This window comes from Apaloderma vittatum, unplaced genomic scaffold (assembly GCF_000703405.1).
Source record: "Apaloderma vittatum isolate BGI_N311 unplaced genomic scaffold, ASM70340v1 scaffold18728, whole genome shotgun sequence".
Taxonomy (NCBI): Eukaryota; Metazoa; Chordata; class Aves; order Trogoniformes; family Trogonidae; genus Apaloderma; species Apaloderma vittatum.
Window position 1 is genome coordinate 35647 of NW_009731482.1, and position 22135 is coordinate 57781.

A 22135-nucleotide genomic window follows, 5' to 3' on the forward strand; every position below is an offset into this window, starting at 1 on the left:
TCTCAGGGTACAGGCAAAGGAATTTGCTACAGGCTATGCACAAGTTGAGTGGAGGGATTAAAGCACTCACATGCACCAGTCTTGGCTGAGAAGCACCAAGGACCAGGAGCCTTCCAGCTGAAATCAAACTTGTTAACTTAAACTTCAGCAAAGCAAAGTAGAGCAGATGGGGAATGTTTGCCCAGTTAGGCACCAATCTCAGCTGAGAAATGGTAAAAAAAAGAGATTGCATTACTTCCTATCAGCATTGAAAACAGGCTTGAACTCTGGCTCTTACCTGGCCCTCAGGCTCTTAAAGGGTTTCTAGGCAAAAAGGCAGCAGCCCACCATTAGGGGTGACAACTCAGAACAGAAAGAAGAGGTTCAGACCCAGCCAAATTTATGAGCAGACACAGCTGAACCCTATGCATCACTGCCAACTTCCTTAGCTTGGATATTTCCAATCAATACTAGCGCATTTAAGACCCCTTCTCAAGGAAGAATTAAACAGTAATGGTTAGAGACATCTTTAGAGATTTGTCGAAGCAAGAGGAGTGGCTGGAATGGTGCATACTCACACAAAACTCCTCCTGGCTAACACATCCCTGTTCCTTTCATTATGTTTGGTCTTTACCTTCATTATCAATACACGTTAAGTACATAAACATATATAGGAACCTTGCATGAGAAGATGTGTGCAAGAAACCTTTATCTATTAGTTATATAGTTATAAAAAAATCCAATATGCTACCATTCAGAAAATCCACTGAGCTAGTGAAGTAACTAAGGACTTAAAAAATGAAAAAAAAAAAAGAAAAAAGAAAAAAGCAGCATTTCCTTTCAATCTGAGAGAGGTCACAGAGTCTGGAAATATTATGTACCTTTAACTCCAAAAGTAGGTCCTTGAGAAGGCTGTCTCAGGCAGGCAAAGGAATTAATGTGAAGGTGTGCAGTAAGTGCTTGAACAAGACCAATTGTGACTGTGCTTTTCCCCTCTCCTAGGGGTGTAGGGGTTATTCTAGCAAAACAAGAAAAAAGATTACTCAAATTCTTTGCTGATGTTAGCCTGGCTAAGGATATCAGAACTTACAGCTTTTGATTTCAATGAAGAATATTTGTACAGCAAATTTCAATAAGATTATTTTATCTTGACAAAAATACTGCCACAATGTTAAACCCCAAGCTCAAGCTGGAATGCTAATATACATGTGTCTTCTATTTAAGCAATTTACTATGATAGCAGAAAAAGAGAAGATTGTTTTGGCAAAAGTTCTAAAAAGAATATATTGAATTTAGACATTTTTATTACAGCACAAAAGTTTCACTAACAAACCATCCATCAAGATACTCTAAGCATGTATTAATACTATTCTGTAGTAATGCATGAGATGCTTTATTCCCACTGCTCAAACTTTGAATAATAGAACATTTTAAGTTAAATAACCAACACTTTTGTTTGTAGAGCTCATCTACCCCTCCCCAGTTTCCATGTCATTATAATCCTCAACAATGACAGACCAGCTGCTTTAAAAAAAACAAACAGAACACAAAAATCACTATATTCACCTGAACATGATTTGTTTTACACTTATATTTCATTATATTTTTGCAGATTTAAGGGTGATGAAAGACAATTACAACCACAGTCCAATCTCCCATACAAAAGCTCAAAAATCTCATGCTACAACTCCCACATCTAGACTCAGGAGAGAATTTTAGACATTCAGAATCAGAGACTGTAAAAGACTCCACGAAAAGACTCTCTTCTCTTCCCTTTAATGAAACTGATTTTGCTAGCAGAGAACTTCACCAGTCTTCCGTGAATGAGGAATACTTCAGTTTAGGTGATGTCCTCCCTACTTTCAAGGTCAGTTTGTTTATGAACCAGGTTAAAAGTTAGAGGTGCTGGGTTTTTTTTCTCTTTTTTTTCCTTTTGCCCCCTTAATGTAGGAACACATCTCAAAACTCCAAGATGCATTCAAATGATTCATTTCAGGCATGACACTTCCCCTTCTGACTGGCAAAAGAAGAAAAGCGCTAGTCCTTCTTCCACTCTCATCCCTCACACACGTCCTACTGTTTGGCAAAGTATAATCATTCATATATTTGCTGCCTTCACTGCCTGCAGAGAAGTAAGTACCTTAGTGAAGATGACATTAAGAACTAATGTTAATTCCCAAGGAAATACAAGCATGCACACGCATCCTAGTCAAAGAGGAACCCTTATCCTATGACTTTCAAACTTGAGCTAAAACATCTAGTTCTTACTAGAAACACTTCTTTTCCCAACTAGTAATTTTCCCAAGATATTGCTATCCTCAGATCACAACTCAAATGGAATAAAGTCATTAGTAAAGTTGTAAAATGCAAGGTGACATCCATATTCTCTCCTTGCTTTTAAGATTCAGCTCAGCGCACAGACTGAGAAACACCTTTCCTCATCCCACAAAACATAAACACATGAAAAACATTGATTTGTCACAAATCTATATTTTATGTCATCATTGGATCCTGGGCTTTCTGTTGGAAAAAAAAAAAGCCTTTTTTAGATATGTCTGGAAAAATTTAGGCAGTAGGAGGCAAGCCAAATTAATATCTTCTATTCTGTCATAGGAAAGAATTTTCCTATTTAGAAAAGTACTGTTTTAACTCAAATTTCAGCAAAATCAGTCGGGTTTAGTACATCTATAAGAGACTCCCTGACACTTCAGAAATAGTATTTTCTCTGCTGATAGCTTTGAACTATGACCATGTATTACACGTTACTTAATTTGGGCATTTTTCAAGTAATTTTTTCCCTTGTTTATAATGTCATGTTTCGCAACCATCAAATTCTAAAAGCATCATCAATAACTGTCCAGTCTAGCTCATCATCTTGCCTTCCTAGAACTGCGCTCCCTTGACTTAGACGGGCATTCACAAAGTTTTAGCCAAATACCTATGTGTAGCCAACAAAAGGTGAGAGACTTACAGAGATTTAGATCCTAAGAAGAATCCATTTGATCTATTCTCAAAAGCCATTTTGGTCCCTGTTGCTTTTTTTCCACACTTTTTTTCCTTCTGACTACCTCAGGAGCACAGAATGCTACTACATTTCTTTTATGTTCCTAGCTCCTAGAAGAACGGATACTTTTTAATCTCTGCATTGTCACCACAGCAAGCCTGCTGGGTTTTACTGTTGCTACAATGATAGTTTCTGTTTTACCCACCACTATTTCTACCGATTTGTCTCAGGATCCTTACTTTTTACAGATGCTTCTTTCAGAGCACCACAGCTAGGTTAACTCACTTGCACTACCAGTATCACCCTCCTGACGACTGTTCTAACACCAGTTGCCCAAAATCTATTCCAATCACTATTAGCATGGTTCTCCTACTATCTCGTTCACTTTTGTCTATTGCCCTAAACTCATCCTCCTATTCCTATGCATTAAAGTCAGATGAAAAAAGTATAAAAGAAAACTTGAGGCATCACTGCACTCATTTAAACTTAACAAGATTAACTCTTAAAGCTGTTAGTTATTTCAAAAACAACAAGAAAACAAAAAAAACCCCCACATCCATCCACCCAACCAAAATCAAAAGGCAGTTTACTCTGCTATGAAAAAGACACCTGTAACTGTTTACTAGAAGTTACCAGTAAAGGACTTCCCACAAGCCCCCAGAAGCTCAGTGTGCACAACAGCTGCGCTGCTGACAGAACAATTGGTATTTGCAGTGCTTCCTGTCAGTGGTTATCTCTATTTTTGAACATTGGACACACGAGGTTCACATTCGACAGAATTCAGAGACACCTTCATTAGGTTATTTACTCAAGTGTAGCTCAAAATATGGCAGCAGGCGGAGCTGGCATGCACTGCAGCACAGGGGCTCCTTACAGCTTTTATGAAACCCAGCAACTCAGAATCAAAGATGCAGCATACTTTCCAGTAGAGGAAAGGAACTGGAATTGACAAATGCGTAACCAGAAGGCATGCTGGTAGTTGCAAGAAGAATACTATCTACTTTTTGCAGAAGATACACACAATCAACCACCACATCACTAAAATGCTCTGGTAGTCCAGCTGGCTTATTCTAAAATGACTACGTAAAATGAGTCAGAAAGCACTGAGAATTTTCTATGAGAAAAACCTTTTACCAGAGAACAAAAAGAAAAACACACCACTGCTCATTGATCAAACTGGGAGGAACAGATCTCACTGCTACTGAATTTCCAGTGCAATCATACTCTTCACCAGCCACATTCCCAATGAGAACACAGCACTCTGGGAGAATCACCCTCCACCCAGCAAAATGTACTAGAGCAAGCTTATTTTCACACATGTGCTCATGCAGGTACACAACGTTTTATAGTAATAAATGGACACGTCTTTGCAGACAGCACCCTGATTTTATCATCTGCTTGGCTTTAACAGCCTACATTTTCAATGTGTTCCTCAGATGGGTTTGTTCATTTTAATCTGTTCTCTCCTTTCCGAGAAGCCCTGTGATCCTTAGTTTTCCTGGAACTACAATTACTCAGATGAAGATCTAAAGGCTCAAAAGGTCTCAAGGCAGCTGTGACAGAGGAAGAAAACCAGCAACCGGACTTCCATAAACCATCTACAGCACTTGGGTGACACCTTCCCAAAAATCCTGCCCACTGCAGCAGGTAATAGGCACAAACCCCTGAGAAGTCAAAACCAGGAACCTGACTTTTCAGTCTCTTTCCAACTAAAAAAACTAACAAAATGTGGGGACTCTGCAAATCATACTGTTCAGTGAAGCCAGACTGGTCTGGACAATTCACAGAATCACATTCGCTCGGAGTTGGAAGGGTCCTCCAGAGATCATCTAGCCCAAGCTCCCCAGCAAAGCAGGATTGCCCAGAGCATAATACACAGGATTGCACCCAGGTGGGTTTCAGTATCTCCAGAGAAGGAGATTCACTTACCTATCCTTGACTCATCTCACATGAGACACCCTGGCAGGAGATCTTTGATTCTCAGAGGCTCAGTAGCAGCCTAGACACTACAGAATAACCCTTGAGAGCTAAACAGTTATTTAATTGTGTCAATAGTTACAGGACCCAGATCAAAGAAAAAAAAAAATTAAAAAGTGTCTGAAATAAAAAGAAATTTCTATTCCAATCATTTTCTTAGAAAGTTCATTTAAAATATCTTCTCTTTTGTACCTGGTCTACTCTGATCAGTTTTTATAAATAAATAATCCACTTAAGCTGTTTTGTGAACATCAAGATGTTTTTGCTGGCTACACTACTGAGCCTACACTCTTGCAACTTAGGTCACTTGCTCGTATGAGTATAAAATTACAACCGCCAATGGCTAACTTTAGCTCAGTTGTGCAATGCTGTGTTTTGACCTTATGCAAATCTAGGAAAAAAAACCCCTCCTTTTAAAATACAGTAAATTTCAATGAACTTCAAGAGACTTTTACACCCATTGGCATTATTCTCTAAATGTCTTTAATATGCTTTCAATCCAAACACAGAAACTCCACAATAATTTTCCTCCTTAAAGTTCTCACTTTGCCACCTACCAAGCGGTCACCAGCTCCTTGGCAAAGCAAGTTTTCCATAACATTGGAAAGCCTTCTCTCTTGATGTATATCAAAACAAAGATAAGAATATGCAGACTTTTTGTTTGTTTGTTATACATCACATTAGCTTACAGTGGAGCTGTTTCTGTGGGAAAGCTACATGAGGTCTCCCAAAGAGAAAATAAACGAACAGTGAGATGATACACTGCACCAGCTGTAACCTCCTCACAGCTACCCCAGCCGCTGCGACTCCAGCGAGAACTTTACTGGATATGTGACAATTCTGCTCTTTCAAATTTCCTATCTTCAACTCATCAGTATCAGCAATTTCAAAGACTTTAATGAGTTGACCATTCCTGTGATCCACATGGAAACCTGTGAAGCCTAGCTACGGAGGGCAGGGGCAGTCGAGCTCCCATAAATGAAAGCCTCATCCACATACATTTCTCATCCAGGATTACAACTGTGGGAAATGTATTTCTGAGCACAGCAGTATTACAACTCCCGCGACTTCATCGAGGTGAGATTACAGCAACATTGCAGTCATCCTCAAAATGGGACTCGAGCTTCCAGCTACGAAAGCAGAGTCATCACTGTGAAGCTAAAATGACTGAAAAAAGCCAGGAACACTGCGGAATCCACAGCTACAAATTCTCAAAAGCTGACGAAGACCCATCCAAGCCAATCCAAATCAGGAGTATGCAATGACATGACACATACATGACAAACTGTCTTAACCACGACTTTGCTTTGGACTGTCAGATGTTTCTGTGCATCAGCACAGTGATATTTTCCCCTCTCATTCTTCCTTGCATTTTTTCTGTGTTTATCGGTTTTATTTTTAGCACCCTGTGGCTCAAGAAATACAGCAAACAGAAATACAATCCAATACATACTCCCTAGAAGTAAAATGCAATTGTAATCTGAAAATTCTGTCCCTAAGATATTTACTATCCTACACCCTGCACAGATGTTAAGTTAGTATTCATTTTCCTCCATTTTTATCTTACCAAAAACGTAGTTCATCACAAAACAATCTATTAACATCAGGTGAAAAGTACTAAATTTTCCAGCATTCAAAATCCAGCACACCTCATACTAAAAGCAGCATTATATTTATTCATTTTTTCACATTGTGTTATTCCTCCCCTAAAATACCTATGCATATTTGAAAGGAACAAGCTTCCAGAACTATTTGTTAAAAGCCACAGCACTGGAGCATTTCAAAACAAAACACTGGAACACACACAAAGTCTAACAAATTTTAGATGCAGTTTCATATTGTGTTTATCGATATGCTGTCTGCTTTCTTGACTGCATGATTAGGTTACCCCAGGCATTAAACTTAGCTACAAGGTCACCCAGGCACTTTGCTCATTTGTATTCTCTCAGCTTGCGGTGAATGGGAGGCAGTGAGTTAACATATCCTGCAATGTAACTTTTTTTTAGCACACTGAAAAGCCTGTATACTGGCAGTTGATGCCCAGGTGCTGATTACTCCATAACGGGTGAGGCTCTGACCCCAGGGTGTCTGTGCCCTATAATAAGTAACACACACAGGAAGAAAAAAAAAAGTGAGAATGAAAAAAAGTGAAAAGAATGCTCCCTACAGAAGAAAATGGAAGTTACGAAGAACTTTAGTCTTCATCCTATTCTGAGGTGACATGATCTATTAGTCAAACTGCAGTTTTTCAGCATATAATGTATGTATTAGAGCAGGCATTTAAGCATATTTGTGCACATTCAGAAAGTGCAAAAAAGACATTCCAGTTAGTAGCAACTTTTTGAAAAGTCATAAAATACACCTATCCTTAGAGATAAAGGCTATATTTGGCTGCATTTTGCTATTCAGAACAAAAAGTTTGGGCTCTAGCACATAGGAATAAACTAGAAGAGCATTTGCAGCAAGTATTTACAATTCCTAGACATCCTGAAACATTTAAACCTGATTATGGAATTACAGGCACAAATGTTACTGGCTGCATCATGGATTGAGGCTGGAGATTTTGCCGCTGGTTGAATATACACACACACACACTTTTCACTCCCCTCAGATATGAGAAGTTCCCATCATACATAATAATCTTTCCATCAGACCAAATATCCTGAAGTATAAGAATCTATCCTAATGTCTCCTTTGAAGCACTGAAAACTTATTCTGAAGATCTATACTGCATCATTCTAAAAGAACTTCTAAACACCTTTGGTTAATATGAATAAACATAATAATCCAAATGGCAGGTTTTGGCTGACCTTGCCTTGGCAGGGAAAGAATGAAGAAGACAACTAAGGATATTATATCACCCCCCTATTTCCACATTTAGGTGATTTTTTTTTTATTGCACTGAACATTTCCCCACCAGATGCAGTTCCCCACTTTACTTAAAGTCATTGTCTGCCACAGTCATTTAAGCAAATGAGAACAGCTGAGAACACATAAACACAAGTTATATATGCATTTTAAATGTACAATATTTCCAAGTAAAAATTTGGAACTCTTTCAGAAGAGAAGATTCCTGCTATTTTAGCCACCTTCCCCAGGCACTCCCGGGCCACAGATGTGGCTTTGCACTCACCCCACGAGATGCAATGACTTCAAAGAAGTTACAAATAGCAAAATACTATGTACTCAAGTTGTGTAGATACCAAACCCAGCCATTTGTTTTTAAACACAGTTCACATGTTATATGAACATAAGAAGATATAATTTTCTATTTGTTGACAGCTTTTCATCCTGCTAGTCAAAACTTCCCCATTTCTTCCACATGTATGTATGCTTCTGTCTGGGCCAACAAAACAACATCCAGACAATTGCTTGAGATACCTTCCTGGAAGAAGACTGGGAGACCAAGTAGTGTGAAGAAATACAAGCATTGCTGTGCACAATCTCATTCAACTAAAATCCACCTGAACGGGGCTTTGCGTCATGCTATCTTCCACCTCCAGACATTTGCAGATAACCTCTGCTTCTGTGAGACTCTGCTGCTAGAGAAGCCTGGCACAGCCCGCAGCACGATGTCCAGCTGATGCGCTGACAACATGAACCTGCAAGCACATGGTAGCAACCTTCTTCAAACTCAGCCAAATGCTGAGTCTGCTTTTCTTTCTCCAAAGCAGCAACATATGAAGTAAAAAACTACCGAAGGAAACCAGCTATTATCTCCTTCTGTTAACCAGCTGTTCCAACGTCCTCCAGGAACATCTTTATACACTGCAGTTCTGTGACACAGTTTTGAAAAGAGCTTCATAACTTGTCTATCTTAAACTTTGCAACATCGAGTTTCGCAGACTACAATGGCTACATCTCAGTGCCAGAAATCCAGGTTTTCCCCACAGAAAGGTAGTAAAGCAAACAGTTTGTGAAACACTACCCCAGCTAAGGAATTGGTAGATCAAGGCAGTTAGGAACAACCGCCTTCTTCCGGATCAGCCTAAAGCTGCATTTTGAACCTGACTGTGTTTACTTACAACGAAGAAAACAAATAGATTAATTCAGAATATAAAAGATGCACTGTAATTTAAAAATTAATGAAAACCTTCATGTTGGTTCACAATTAAAAAGTTTCCACTGAGCAAGCCAGGTGAATGAAAAATTGCTGCATCACTGAACACAGAAAAAAACCCGTAGCTCTTCAGAAAAGAAGCGTGTAATTCTTGCTGAGCGTAGCATTTGCCGTAATCGTGGGAACAGCAAGCAGGATAAGCCTGCCTGGAGACATGTCTACATTTCAGAGAAAAAAACATGGCTTTTTAAACTTTATAATCAGTTCTTCAATAAAAGAAGTATTTATTGTTAATATCAACAGATTAGCATGTAGCTTCTGTTAAAGTTTGTTTATAAACAGCCACAATACATGCTGACTTCAATATTCAAGTTAAGCACTTAAAATTCTGATAAAGCAGTAAGAAAAACTCCACACACCAACAGATAACATTTAAGAAGCTTACAACAGACTAGTTTTTATAAAATAAAATTTACTTCAGTAATAATAGTTTGGAAGAGAAGTTGTGTTACTTCGAATACTCGTGTTACTTCACTTTCAGAAGTGAGCCAATATACAGGCAAAAAACATCCATGGTTCTTATTTGTGCAGTCTATCAGAAAGACGTAAGCTGCATGTTTATATTAATATGAGTGGAAAGAGCGGACATTAATGATATTACTGTGCATTCTTACCCAGCAACTAGAACATATTTTCCATCTGGTTGATCCTTTAACCTTTCCAGCAGGGACAAACGTACTTTGGCTTTGGTTTGGCCATAGATCTCAATTTCATCTGTAAGCAATCCTATCTCCTTGGCAAGTACATCAACAGCTTTTGGACTCTGTGCTCGGGAAATCTCAATATCACTGGAAAAGAAAACAAATAGGAGCCAGGAGATTTCTCTCAGCTTAGGTGGTCGACGACAGAGCACAAAACAACAGCAAATACTCCAACAATGGGGTTATTGTAATCAGTTTTTCAGTCCTCTCTCACATTTTATTAACCAAACCTAAATATTAGCTAACACCTAATATAACATTGAAAATCACATGCAGTGTTTGTCAATTGTTACAATTTTACAGAATTCTCTCGTTTAATCAAATTCCAAATATTACGTAATGCTTTCATATCAGGCTAGATATGTGTCTGCTGGATGCTCAGGCATGTCCCACTGGAATGGACATTTCTGGTTCTGTTTTTCTTCTCCTCCCTCCCAGTATATTTCAGCACATGCACTTTACTAAAAAGTGCATACATTCCTCGGCCAACAGTCACATAAACACATTAGCTAAACCTGATGCTTGCGCATGTAGGGCCTTTCATCAGAGGACACCACCAAGCAAGCTAGGCCTCAATACCCCCCCGTGAGGGCACCAAAGGAAACTAGGCCTTTGAAGATCAACTCGGGCACTTCTAAAACACAGCTAAATTGAAAATGGCCCCATAGCAGGAGTATAAGGCACAGGGCTCAGCACAGAAGTCCAGTCAACTCACAAACTATTTCCAGCAAGGACTGTGGTGGCAGTTGAGGCAAGAGACCAAGCATGGAGCAAGCAGACTGGAGGAGTGCCTCAAGGGAGGTGATGTCGGCTGAGGGACACTATTGTATCTGCAATTCCTGACCTAGACCACCTGGGATCTTTCGATTTAATACTCCTTCACCGATTTTTTTGTTTGTGATCATGAGCCAGTGGCCCCTTCTGTCCATATAAGCATTTAGCAGGTGTAAGCTCCTGTGGCAGTATAGTCCAGGCTCCAGCACACAAGATGTGAGGAATTGTCTCCTTGGGCTTTGAATTGCTCACATCACCACAAAAGTCAGTTGTAAAACTGCTAAGAGATTAATTACTTTCAGCCTAACCAGCCTAAATTCCTTCCTGCAGTTTCAGTTGATTACAATATTTTTAAGATAAAATCTGGCAATGGCATCAAAGCTTATGTTCTGAACTTTCAAACAGTCTGCAAGACCTCAAACACCCACAGATGAACAGAGAACTGCTGCCAGATCTCAACTTTGTGTGGACTTTGGCTGTTCTGCATCTACCAGCAAATGATCAATTAAGTTGTGCCAACTTAATTGCCTGCAATTCTTTGAGAATACTGTAAATGCCAGATTGTACATTGATACATGCAATAAAGTTATAAATAAAGCATAAATTCACAATGAATTTACATTTATATCTTAACTACTACTGGGGCTAAGCAACACATATGGAATGTTTACACATTATTTCTGGTAAAAGGGTTTTCTAAAACACGAGAAATTAAAGATTTGATTACAGCTAGCATTTAGAAGTCTACATTTGCAGCTAGCTCTTTTAGTTCAACAACTCTGAAATACCAGGATTTTTCCCTAATTTACGTTATACAATATTGCTAGAAAAATGCAGCAGTGGTTCTTCTGCATTAATGAGAAATTTTAAGCGAGAAGTCCAGCACTGAAAATGCTAAGTCCCAATCTACAAAATATAGTAAAACTTAAAGGATAGGAAAAGGCTCTACATCTACTCAGCCTGTGCAAGCTGGAAATTTCTTTCTTAAACTGCGTATTTTTAAGAAAACCTTCCATTCCATTCCCAAAATCTTTGGAAATACTTCAGTTAACACCCAGATCTCACAGAATTTAAAAAGCAGATGTTCCTAGTTTTAGTGCTTAAGCAGCTTTGCCTCATTTTCAATGAAAACGTCTGTTTCCACACAACATGGTGTATTACTGTAAGATTGCATTTTATTGCAGGATGGTTCCCATCTAATGAGCTATTTTACATTGAGAAGAAAGAAAGACATAAAGCTATAGCTATAGATGGAAATCCTATTACTGCTTATATGCTATTATGTATTAATTACGTAAATATTTAAGTACTGAACATATAATGTCATAAAGATGATTAGGAATAATTTTTCTAAGAGTTTTTTCACTATTACACTCAGGATGATTTAATCTACCTTTTAACTTTCTTAATTAAGGATAGATTTTTCAGGCTTTAATTCTAGAAATGTTACATGCCGGCGCAGGAAAAGCTCAAGCATTTCTTCCCTCTTGTGCCCTCGGTTGCAATAGAAAACCCATTCTTTTGCCATCTCTGTTTTTAATTACAATTGCATCCATTCCCATTAAACTGTTGTAAGAAACAGTGAAAATTGAATCAAAGAAAACATTTTGTTACAGCTTTCCAAAAACAGTAAAAAACAGCTTATAAACAGTTTTTCAAAAACAGCAGCATTCGGAATTACAGATTCACAGAGTAGTTGAAGTTGGGAGGGATCTCTGGAGGTTGTCTGGTCCAACCACTGCTGCTCACATAGGGACACCCAGGGCCATTAGTTTTCTGGGACCGTATCTAGACATCTTTTGAACATCTGCAAGGAGACCTCACAATATCCTTGGGAAATACGTACCAGCACTTGTTCACGCTCACAGTAAAAAAGCGTTTCCTGATGTTCAGAGGGAATCTCCTGTGTTTCAGTTTGTGGCCATTGCCTCTGGTCCTGTCACTGGGAACCGCTTGAAAAGACCCTGGTTTTGTTCTCTTCGTACCCTTTGTGCCCTTATATTTATATACATTGTGTTTCTACACATTGATAAGATCCTCCTGAGCCTTCTCTTCTCCATGTTGAGCAGTCTCAGCTCTCTCTGGCTTTCTTCCTACCTCAGGTGTCTTCAGCACCTGCGTTGCTCAGGAGCAGACATACAAAAAAGCCCCAAACTTTTTCTCAACTCTTTCCTCCAAGGCACGCCTAAAATCCTTGCAGCTCAGACACAGGCCTTGGGGAGTGAATGACAGAGACTAGCTGAAAAGATTCTGGCTGTGAGAATAAATACGCTTCCTGCTTTTCATATCTACAGAGGAATTTAAAAGGCTAACGCAGAAGAAGGTATTTCTACCAAGGGAAGGAAATAAATATAAGATCAAATGCCATTGAAACCACTGGGCCTTAACTAGATCCATAAACACCTTTCTACATTATCGTTTAGTGATTAGAAAATTCTTGTATTTTGTATTTCTGTTGATGTTACACAAGGCTTCATGTCCCTCCCTCAATGAAACCTTCCAGCTTTAAGTCTTCATTAAACAAAGCTTGGCTCCACTGCATATAATAAAAGTGAAAAATTATAGGAAACAGAAGTACATGGTCACAATGAGGCACACAAAAGAACAGCACAACATGTAGTCTACTTAAGCAGACTAAAAATTAATTGGGCATGGACCATTTTTAGGTTGTCACATTGAACACTAGCCTACTCTTTTTTTTTTTTTTTTAAATTTTAAAAAGAACTTATTACCTTGGCACTGGGGAGCGGGGCTGCAATTTCAAGCACCGGAGGTCCCACTTCCTGCACTGCTGGGACTGGATCCATCGCTCCATGTTTTTCACCATGTTCTGGTTTTAAAGAAGAAAACAGCACACACCAGCTGCATCATAAATGCTGAACACTAATTTCAAATGATCTCAAGAGTATGTTGAAAGAGGTTCTACAGCAAAGGCTAACAAAAAAACCCCAAACTTAAAAATCTTCCTGTTTCACAGTTTTAGGATGAAAGAAAAGCCACTGCACTATTACTGTCCTGTTGTTTGTCCACATTTCAAAAAGAAACAAGACCATTAACATGTAAGTGACTGAGAAAAGTCTCTAATTAGGCACTTGGAGATTGTATTCTCATAAGATGAAGGATGACTATTCTTCTCTCACATCTTAAAAATGATGGAAGAAATAAATTGTTCACTGACTCATGCTGCTTCCACACAAACCAAACTTTTGGACCCTCCATCCATCACTCCACAAAAACTTGCATGGCTGTAATTAATCTTCTTACAGAATAAGGAACATCAGCCTATTGATACAAGTGCTTCTGCCAAAGCTTTACTGTAATCATCAGAATTATGATGTGTTTGATTTTTAATTTACTTTTCTGTACTAAATGCAACAGGCATAGCTCACCCTAACTAAGACTTGTTATACAAATAGAAGGCAGGTAAGATATTCAAAAGAGCAAGACAAAAGTTAACATCTAAACTGTAGAAGCAACTTCTACAACTTACAGAATAAGCAACAAATTTACAATGTCTGAAGTTAACACTAACCTGCATTCGCATTGCTATTGCAAGAGAACCAACAGTGTTTTCAGCAGCATGGCTGTTTTGCTGACCAGAGTTGTGTTTCTCTGTAAAACAGAACCATTGCATTAATAAATCACAAAGCTTTTGTGGGTGGGAGCATGTGTATTTGAAAGCTATGTCAAAAAATTTCTGAATGTTGACTTGAAATTTAACAATGTCACTGACAAAATTATAGTGGCTTCTTTAATCCAATTAAATCCCCCAGGAGGATCAATATAAAGTGAAATTCAGAGAGCAACTGTATGCTCTGAAGTATATTACACAAACGTAAACACGCAGATGATGAAGCATACACATACTTGAAAAAGAAAATAAAGAAGCAGAGATTAATTTCAGGATCTAAATAATTGCTTTTGGATTTTTTTTTAAAAAAAAGCAGCCAGTCAGCGGTGAGAATTTGAAAAGCCATATTTATTTCGTATTTTTAAACAGAACACCTGTGTTTTTAGACACATTCATTACAGCAAGAAAGAATAATGAAATGATCACAAAATGCTATACAGGTTTATTATCCAACGGGATTTGTAACCTGGAATCTGGATATGCAAAACCTTTGGAGCAGCAAAAATTATCTTCATCGATGTGACGCTAAAAGCAGATATTCTAAAGAGTCTACACAATTCAGAGTGACTCTAACTTTAGGGACAGTTATATTTGTTTCTAGTGGCAACATATCATACAGTAATCACACATTAGCTACCCTAACTGAATAGAGTGTTTTGTCATTTTCCTGTAATCCTTCATCTGGCTTGTTCTTCTGTTGCTGCTTACTGACTTTTGTCTGAACATAATTTCTCCAAAACTCACATCCCAGTCTCTATGGGCATATCAAGGCCCTAGTCACATTCCGAAGGGTGTAGATGTAATAAAAAATAACAATCGTATGCTGACAGCTTTAACCTTTCCCCCACAGGGAAACTGAAGTGCAAACCCTGGCGTGGTCGAGGTTTCACTCTGCTCATCCCATCTGCACTGACCGTAAAACTTTTCCTGTTGCCTCACACAAGTCCCAGTGGTATCAGGGCAAGGAAGGAAACTTCAGGCTGGGGCCAGAGTGGCAGGCAGAGGGGTGCAGAGGAGCCAGCCCAGCACCTCACCAGCCCGCGCCCAGCTCCAGCCCACTCTCTCACAACCATCACCAAGAGGGCAAGAGACCCTTCTGCAGATACCCTCAGCCTCATTCAGTACGTTTTCTAAGCCTTTCTCAAACTTTCTCACCATCATGTCTGTATGTCAGCCACAAAGTTAATCTAGCAGAACGTGACAGTCCTGATACTCCAATTAAGAAAGTGTCTGAAAAGTCTTCTACTTGCATTACCATTTGCCATTAAATAAAAAACAACAACAGAAATATATTCTTCTGGAGATTCTCTGTTTTAGATTCATACAGAAGAGTTTTACTGAACAGTCTATCACAGTCATAAGTCAACTGTTGTTGCTTTGAGACCAGGCTGGGAGAGCTGCCAAAGAGACAAATGAAGTAGAAAGAATGAAGTTTAAAATCCCCTTTCAGACAGCTGTGCTTTACAGAAACATTTTGACTTTTTATGTTATTTGGCTCAATATGACTTCTTTATCAGGGCAGAGCTAGCGTGTGTATAAATACGTATCAGAATTAGACATTTCCCTTCAGTAAACTACTTCTCTCAGGCTGCCTACGCTACACACTCACCCCACAAATGACGAATCAGGCTTTTACAGGGGTGAAGACGAAGCTAGAGGTGAAAGTCATGCACACACAAGCTAGCAAGACAATCACAGGATTGCAACAGCTCTCTCAAGATAAATTTTCCAGATGGGGGCTGTAATAGCACTCTCTGCTTTGGATTATGGCCAGAAGATCAGCTGAACTGCAGACATTGTGCTCCCTCCTCTGACTCATCCAAATGAAGGCCCATCTACTTGTATCCTATTGTGCAGATGGGTGAGAGTTGCTGTTGTGTGCTACCTGTCTGCTCGGGTAGCTTAGAATAGAGTAGAGGTGGGAAAATGGTCGAATTTCCCAGTAACATACTTAAACCACACAGGCCTTCAGTTTTCCAGTGACCCCAAAGGAGCTGGACATTAAATCCCAATTAATTTTGGCATCCCAAAGTTTTGTTCAGGAAGTATCTTTCTGCAAGACACCACCAGCACTCACTTGATTCAAAAATCAAGGTGCAGAAAAATAAGACGTTGCACTGCTAGAAATTGTAGAACTCTTTAGAATTATGATAATTTTAAAATCTCTGATCAGACCAAAAAACTACTTGAAAAATAATTCTGTCACTTTGGAGCAAGACTTTTAGTTCTACTCTTCTTGTTTACATCATTACAGCTGCCCAATTCAGCTATATCCCTGCAAATTTTGAGTGCTTTTAAAACATGCATGTGTGTCGGACTATATGTGTACCTCCATAAGATAGAAAACTAACCATCATCTAGCAAGAATAAAAATTATTTCATGGCCATCACTGCTTTCAGGCTTCTTTGAGCTCCTGTGACCCCACAGATGTTAAGTTGGACATTTATAAAGCAAGAAAAAACCCAGAACAATTTCCGAGCGCCTCAGCCAGATTCCACCTCATACTGAAAGTGAAGAGTCAGTTATAAGATTCAGTTTTTCTCCAAGGTCATGACTGCTCCATGACAGGCTTTTAATAAATATCTCGCAATTAAACTAAGTGCATTCTTCCTGTCAAACAGATACCTGTGTGTCATGTACCTCTCTAGTAAGCCTTCTGGCAAGCATTTTTTAAAGCTGCTAAAATGCATTTCTGCTATTCTCTCAGAGTTCCTCCAAGTCACTGACAATCTTAAAAAAACCCCACCCATAAAGGCAGATGAACAATTGGTAGATAATTCTACTTAAATTATCTTGCTAAAAATCTCATGCTGCCTTTCCACAGAAATGCTGTACTTAGCACAGCCCACTGCTACAACGTGAAAAATGCAAAGAAATCTACATGCTTATGCCAAATGTTACATTTCCTGCCTTAAGTATGAATGTTGCTGTGGTGTGTGAACATCACTCAAATGTTTTAATGCAGTTTTCCCAACAGCTTTCTTTTAGAGAAGGGAAACACTATTATTATCTATAGTTCTACAGAGCAACTAAGGCATGAAGACACTTTAGTCTCAAGACATGGCATGCAGTTAAACTGGTCTCTGAAGACCCAGACTCCCTCTGCAATCGAAAGAGTGACGATATCTGAAAGTAGGACTTGCACCAGGCGGGCAACAGAGCTGGGAGATCTCAGTCATAAGCGATGCCGGCTCAGGCTGCCAGGATTGGCTTACTCCCATCCTGCCTTCATAGACCTGCACCTCTACTCTGAATCTGACACCTGAGAGGTTTCTGCTTAGAAGGATTAAAATAAGGAGAGGTCACTCCTTTTAATTTATTTATTCCTTTTAACTTATTTATCTTAACTTATTTCTTCTTTATTTCTGTTTAACGTATTCATCAATGATCTTGATGAGGTGATTGAGTGCACTCTCAGCAAGTTTGCAGATGACACCTAGCCAGGAGAGAGTGTCGATCTGCTGGAGCGTAGAAAGGCTCCACAGAGGGACCCGGACAGACTGGTGAGGCCGCACCCTGAGCATTGTGTTCAGTTTTGGGATATCGAGGTGTTGGAGCGAGTGCAGAGGAGGGCAACAAAGCTGGTGAAGGGCCTGGAGAACAGACCTTATGAGGAGCGATTGAGGGAGCTGGGTCTGTTCAGTTTGGCAAAGAGAAGGCTGAGGGGGGACCACATGATGCTCTACAATTACTTGAAAGGACATTGTAGAGAGGTTGGTGCTGGTCTCTTCTCACAGGTAACTAGGGACAGAACCAGGGGGAATTGTTTCAAGTTGCAACAGGGCAGGTTTAGGCTGGACATTAGGAAGAAATTCTTCACGGAAAGAGTGGTCAGACACTGGAACAGACTGCCTAGGGAGGTGGTTGAGTCGCCATCCCTGGATGTGTTTAAGTGTCGCTTAGATGGGGTGTTGGGTGATATGGTTTAGGGGTGAACTTGTAGTGTAGGGTTAATGGTTGGACTCAATGATCCCAAGGGTCTTTTCCAACCTGAATTGTTCTATGATTCTATGATTCATAGGTGATATTACTGTACCACCATATCCTCTCTTTTCTGCCGCCTTCCTTTTCTCCCCATTCCTCCTTTACAGGAGAGTATCTGTGTTACTAGTAGGTTGAGTATCTGTTCTAAGACACAATTACTTAACAAATATCAATCCCTATGCAAAACAAGTGGGCATTACAAATGCAAGGAGTCTCCTAATCAATAGGCTAGGAAAACGAAAACATGCATTATTTATCGACAACTTGTGCAACATTGGCAAGGGAAGAGGTTTGGTACCCACCCCTGAGATCCTCATTAGGATCAGAGCACTTTTCTGAGAGGTAGAAGATGAATGCCCAAATGCCTTCAGACAATTGAACGAATAATAACCCAGATCTCCTACACCCACAGCGTGTGTTCAATTCTAAAGGGTATGACAAAAGACAAGGAAAGGAATCTCTTGCTAAGGCCATGCTTTGCATAGGAACAGCAGCTGCTTTATTATGAGCCTGATCTTGCATTAGCTCTGCATAGAGTGTTTGCCTAATTTATTCTTAAAGAATATCCCTAGTTTAAGAGCAACATAATTAGTTTTCCTTGGCCTTATGTCCATTTCCCTAGTTTTGTATCAATAGATGTGAATAAGTACACTTGTGATAGACTAAGAAAAACGTATTAGCCAATCACACTACCAATGTGCTTCCTTGTTTTCCTATTCATTCACAGAATAATCCCATCTGGACACTGGTCATGAATGGCATCCGCCAAGGTTCAGTACTGGGGCCACTCCCATTAAACATTTTTATCAATGATTTGGACGAGGGGACAGGGTGCACACTTAGTAAGTTTGCAGGTGACACCAAGCTGGGTGGAAGTGTCGATCTGCTTGAGGGTAGGGAGGCTCTGCAGAGGGATCCAGACAGGCTGGATCACTGGGCCAAGGCCAATTGCATGAGTTTCAATAAGACCAAACGCCGGGTCCTGCACTTCAGCCACAACAACCCCCAGCAGCGCTACAGGCTTGGGGAGGAGTGGCTGGAGAGCTGCCAGGCAGAGAGGGACCTGGGGGTGTTGATGGCCAGCCAGCTGAACAAGAGCCAGCGGTGTGCCCAGGTGGCCAAGAAGGCCAAGGGCATCCTGGCCTGGATCAGGAATACTGTGTCCACCAGGACAAGAGAAGTGATCGTGCCCCTCTACTCAGCTTTGGTGAGGCCTCAGCTCGAGTGCTGTGTCCAGTTTTTGGCCCCTCACTACAAGAGGGACACTGAGGTGCTGGAGAGGGTACAGAGGAAGGCTACCAAGCTAGTAAAAGAATTTGGAGCATGTGTCATATGAGGAACGGCTGAGGGATCTGGGCTGTTTAGCCTGGAGAAGGGGAGACCGAGGGGAGACCATATCGCTCTCTATAAGTGCCTTAAAGGAGGGTGTAGCAAGGCAAGGGTTGGTCTGTTCTCCCTGGTGGCGAGTGATAGGATGAGGAGAAATGGCCTTAAGTTGTGCGACGGGAGGTTCAGGTTGGACATTAGGAAGAATTTCTTTACTGAGAGGGTTGTCAGGCATTGGAACAGGCTGCCCAGGGAGGTGGTTGAGTCACCATCCCTGGACATGTTTAAGAGACGGGTAGATGTAGCGTCGAAGGACATGGTTGGAAAGGTTAGGATAAAGGTGGACTCGATCTTGAAGGTCTCTTCCAACTGAAACTGTTCTATGATTCTATGAACGGTCAAATTGACATATATATGAAAAGTCTAGAAAATATCTAGAGACCTTCAAAGGACTCCGAGGAATTTTATGGTAAAAGTAGAACAGAATGATTTCCGGGACGCTTTCTTAGTTTTATTCTTAATAAAATTCTGTAGCATTTTTCAACTGAGAAATTAACAAACATATACACCTCTCCAATTAGTCAGGAGAGGAGGAGGGAGGGGAATCCAAACTCTTTGTAGAAGTAATTACTGCAGGAGACATTCTGCCCATTCTTAGCTACACTGCATTTCTCTATTACCTCTTGCACCATTTTCTGCACTCAGCTTCACAGCATTTTGCAGCTGATATTTTAGCCCCTCTTTTTCCCGTGTTCCAGGCAAGTCCACACTGTACAAAACAGCAGTAAGTAATAGCTTGTCTGATGACCCAAAAGTCCTCCCTCTGTATTCTTTGAAGTCATATGATCATCACTTATTTAATAATTCCGGTATGAAGAATTTACTCCAGACTTTCTTTCCTCACCTGACATAGTTTTCCTATTTATACAACAGAGATAGGCGTATACGATCCTTGTACACAAACACCCACTTTTAAACGTCCGCTCCCAAAGACATGTTTTTTGCTAGACCACACTGTGTTGCCACCAACATGCCACATACTTATTTCAAACTCTTGCCACACATCACCTTCAAGAACTGTTATCTTTTAACACATCTTACCTGACTGCAAGTCACGAGAACAACTGATGATGGTGGTTCCAGGCTTCATCCAGCTCCAAGGGACATCATCAGGTTTTGTACCACCAACTATCACCACATCTGCATGCTGAAGCTAGAGACAGCCCAAAACACCCCCCCAGAAAAAAACCAAACCATTTAAAGTGAGAAACATATCCTTGAACAAGCATCTTATAATACTCAGGCTTACACAGCAAAAGTCTTCTGAGTAAAGTATTTGCAAACAATTAAAAAACGACCAAATTTATTACTTGATTCTTACCTCACAGGAAATTTAAGAAAAATAGCATTTGTCAAGTAAACAAACTGTGAAATCAGGCAAGTGGGGTCAGAGTCAGCACCAATAATATTGAATGGGGATTACATACTTTCAGAAAAAAAGCCTTATTGGTGGTCCTTAAAGTCCTGTCCAACAAGATAGCTTGGAGACTTAAGAAAGAGAAGGGTTGAAAGACAGTAAATAGGCAATTATAAAGAGTACAGTCAGATTATCTGGCAGTAGAAAACCAGGCCAGCTGACAGGAATGCAAGATGACCTGATCTGCAAACATCAATGCCTTTGAAGAATACCAGTTAAAGCATTTTTTTCTTTCTCAGTTCATGTTTGCTAATCAGTGCCTCTGATTTAGTTCAACCTGACAGATGTTGGAGCAAAAATGGTTACTATGAAATTTCTTATAATGAAAGACATGTGTCTTCCTTTCCTCCCTCCTCTGTAACAGGGCCATGAACCAATTATGAGAATCACCACGAGCTAAGTGACAGCACCAGAGGTAGATATATAAAGATCCACTAAAAAAGTAAAACGCACTAGAGCACTGCTTCAAGCTTGAATGTAAAATGTATTTGAGAGATACAGCGATTTTGGAAATATTTTGAAAAAATATGAATTAATACTAAGTGTCACAAACTTGGTGAGCATCTCTACGAATGGATTTGTGACTGACAAGTGTTCCAGCTTCTTTTTTGGCCAAAAGTACTCTGACGCAACCCTGCCTGACACTCCTGCCAAGAAAGAACAGCTACAAATCCTGTCAGGATAGCAGATTTTTGGCACAGTTGAGCATCCAGGAGGGGAAAAGAGCATAACTGTGGCAGAAATTGCAGAAAGCTAAAAAAGCTCCATCTTCCTCTCAGAGGACATAAGGATGGCCTAATCCTCCTTAGAGATCCATATGTGGAAATGAAGCCAACAGTGTGGGAGAAGATTTACTTGCTTGACAAATGACTAATGCAATGAGCTGATTCAGGCTTCACTCAGAAGTCCTGCAACACTCCTATGATTGCCTGCAAATGTACAGTCTCCACAGTCATTCAGCCTTATCCAAATCGCTTACACTCCTACGTCTGGTGAGAATATCGGCTTACATGCCACTCCTAGAAGGCCACATAAGTCATAATGTTTGACCAGCGTCAGGTCAAATCACACTGAGGAATCTGCAAGCATTTTTGAATACAGAAGATGTTGCCATGACTTGCATACCAAGAATGCTATGCTGAAGACACGTTTGTCCCTGTA

At 40.0% G+C, this 22135-nt stretch overlaps 1 protein-coding gene across 1 annotated transcript in view; it reads right to left on the reverse strand.

Moving 5' to 3' along the window:
- The window catches only part of LOC104278284 (monofunctional C1-tetrahydrofolate synthase, mitochondrial-like), a gene marked incomplete at both ends in the record, with an annotated part of 64948 nt that overhangs the window by 26786 nt on the left and 16027 nt on the right, over positions 1-22135 (reverse strand). The window contains 5 exons of the mRNA XM_009875209.1: positions 861-997; positions 9695-9868; positions 13288-13385; positions 14088-14167; positions 20599-20710. Coding sequence (XP_009873511.1) covers positions 861-997; positions 9695-9868; positions 13288-13385; positions 14088-14167; positions 20599-20710 — 601 coding nt within the window. The remainder of the gene's footprint in view (positions 1-860; positions 998-9694; positions 9869-13287; positions 13386-14087; positions 14168-20598; positions 20711-22135) is intronic.